Raw genomic sequence first — 2,490 nt, forward strand, 5'->3', positions numbered from 1 at the left:
TGGCTCTGCTTTGTGACTCTGGAAAAATAGCTGCAATTTTGGCTGTGGCTGAAAGGGGTACGCCCACAGATGGGTTGCAATGGCACTTCACACTCTGGAGATGCACTGGCCCAGCCTTAGCTCCCATATTGAGGGTGGCAGGCACTAGGGGGAGGTTAGGGAACCTGGAGTGACCAGGCAGTGTTAAGGTTGGGAGCACGTGTGAACAGCAGAAACAGGAGACTGGAGTCGGACACCCAGCTGTGCATCTCCTCCAACCTACCGCTAGGTGACCCAAGCTAGTCCCTTCATCAGAGCCAACCCCCTTAGTTGAGCCAGCGATGAGGAGTGTCTTTGGATCAGGTTTTGAACCTGGAGGTACTAATAAAACAGGAGGCCACTTTCTAGGCCCTGAGATGATGTCACTATCATGAGGCAGGCAGAGGGGGTGGGATCAGTATGGTAGCCCCCTTCCTTACAGCCCCCACCTCCAGTGCAAAAGGTGCTGCCGCTTCTAAGCCCAACTCCCCCCGCCATCCTCTGCTATCAGATAGAAGCAAGAAACCCAGACTAGACAAGAGCCATTTCAGAGTAAACCTTTATGTGAAATTCTGTAAATGTGTATAGAGTGGCCTGTGGCCATCTGTGCTGGAGGCCTTGTCTGTGGAAATGCCGAGGCTCAGCACTTGCTGTAGATGGCCATGCTGCCCCGCTCCTCAAACTCTTCCTTGCTGACCCAGAGCTGTTGGAAGGCCTGCAGGGAGGCCAGGATGGAACCGCCGGTCCACACGGAGGTCTTCCTCTCAGGAGCGGCAGCCACTGCAGGGCTGTCCCCCGAGCAGAGGAGGCTCAGCTCCCTCTGGAAGCGCTCGGGGAAGCCATCCAGCATAGTGCAGCCGCCACACAGTAGCACGTTGGCGGCCATCTCCTCCTTGAAGCCCGTGTCCTGGCAGCGGCCCAGGCAGGCAGCTGTGAGCTCCGGGAGGCCCGGCTGGGTGCTGCCTGCCAGGGAGGGCTGGAAGAGCATCTCAGAGCAACGGAAGCGCTCCTGGCCAATGGTGATGAGTTTGCCGTCCGGGAGCTCGTAGTCCACGCGCAGCTCCTCCGGGACCAGGCCCAGCTCCTCCTCGGGCAGGAAGGCCGCATAGCAGCACTTCTTCTTGATGTGCTCTATGATGTGCAGGTGGTCGTCCGTGAATGCGTGGCCCGCCTCATTGAGCAGCTGCATCAGGTAGTTGGTGAGGTCACCCCCAGCGTAGTCGGCGCGGCTGGTCAGGCCCGGCAGCACGTCGCCCTCGGAGATGGGCACCACGTGCGAGACGCCGTGCCCGCTCTCCACCACCAGCCCCGAGGTCTTGCCGTAGGAGTAGATGGACAGCAACGACTGGGACGTCACGTGCATGGCTGGGATGCCGAAGGTCTCAAACATGAGCTCCGCGTACTTCTCCCGGTTGCTGCTGGGGCTGAGCGGAGGGTCGGAGACCAGCACAGCGTGCTCCTCGGGGAGGATCTTCATGGCCGTGCGGAAGATGTACTCCCAGATGCCCTGCACGCAGTCCCAGTCCACCACGATGCCGTGCTTCAGCGGGTTCACCAGCTTGAGAGGCGCCTCCGTGTTGAGCAGCTCATGGCCCACTAAGGTCCCCTTGCGGATGTCGCCAGCGTCGGCCGCCTCGGGGCAGCGTTTGCCCACGGTGGAGGAGATGAAGTAGGTGGGCCTCGGCTCTCCCGCGTAGCCGCACTTGCAGTACTGGGAGCCCAGGTCGATGATGACCGCCTTGATCTTGTGCACCTTCCTGGGCTTCATCTTGAGCTGAGTGGCCGCACCTGTGTCCCGGAGGCTGGCGTCAGTGCCAGGCCGTGTTCCTGCCTCTCCAGGGTCACCCTGAGCCGTGCCCAGGGGCATGGGGCTGTTCCTTGTCGCCATCTGCCTCCCTTGCTCCCCTTCTCACATCCACAGCCTAGAGCCCCCTGGGGAGAAATGAGATCCCCACCTCCAGCAGTGCCATGACAACCACCCGGGATTGTGATGTCACTCGGGGCTGGTCCATTCAGGCAGCAGGGGAGGGCTTGGCTTTGGTCGGCTCTTGGTGTGTCACCCCCATCTCTCTAACTCAAGTTTGCTCCCGGACAGAGCAGGTGGCTGGCAGTTTTAGAAATCCAAGCACACTAGGGTCTCAGAGGTTTCTGCTCAGCCCCCTTGCATTTCCGTGCCTAACCTGTTCACTACTGGACACCTTTCCTCTTCTGCTTCTTGGTGGAGAGGGCCTATTTGAGCCCCTCCAGTAAGGCAGGCACTGTACTAGTTACTTCACTTGTGTTGTTCTGCAGGTAGGCAGAGCTGAGGAAATGAGGCTCAGAATTCTAAGGACTTGCCCAAGAGCAAACAGCACTTGGGGTGTTTGTACCTTAACCCAAATTCATCGAACTCCAATGCACCAGGCCTCCTTAACCGCCCCAAGTGTTCTTTCCTCCCTTCATTCCACATTTACTGGAGTATATAGTAGGTCC

At 59.0% G+C, this 2,490-nt stretch overlaps 1 protein-coding gene across 1 annotated transcript; it reads right to left on the reverse strand.

Moving 5' to 3' along the window:
* Nucleotides 1–558: 558 nt before the first annotated feature.
* Nucleotides 559–2,282, reverse strand: ACTL7B (actin like 7B). Its single transcript, XM_004048408.5, has one exon. The coding sequence runs from the start codon at nucleotides 1,904–1,906 to the stop codon at nucleotides 659–661; it is 1,248 nt and encodes a 415-aa protein (XP_004048456.5). The 5' UTR covers nucleotides 1,907–2,282; the 3' UTR covers nucleotides 559–658.
* Between the last annotated feature and the right edge of the window lie 208 nt (nucleotides 2,283–2,490).

Source organism: Gorilla gorilla, chromosome 13, assembly GCF_029281585.2.
Source record: "Gorilla gorilla gorilla isolate KB3781 chromosome 13, NHGRI_mGorGor1-v2.1_pri, whole genome shotgun sequence".
Lineage (NCBI taxonomy): Eukaryota > Metazoa > Chordata > Mammalia > Primates > Hominidae > Gorilla > Gorilla gorilla.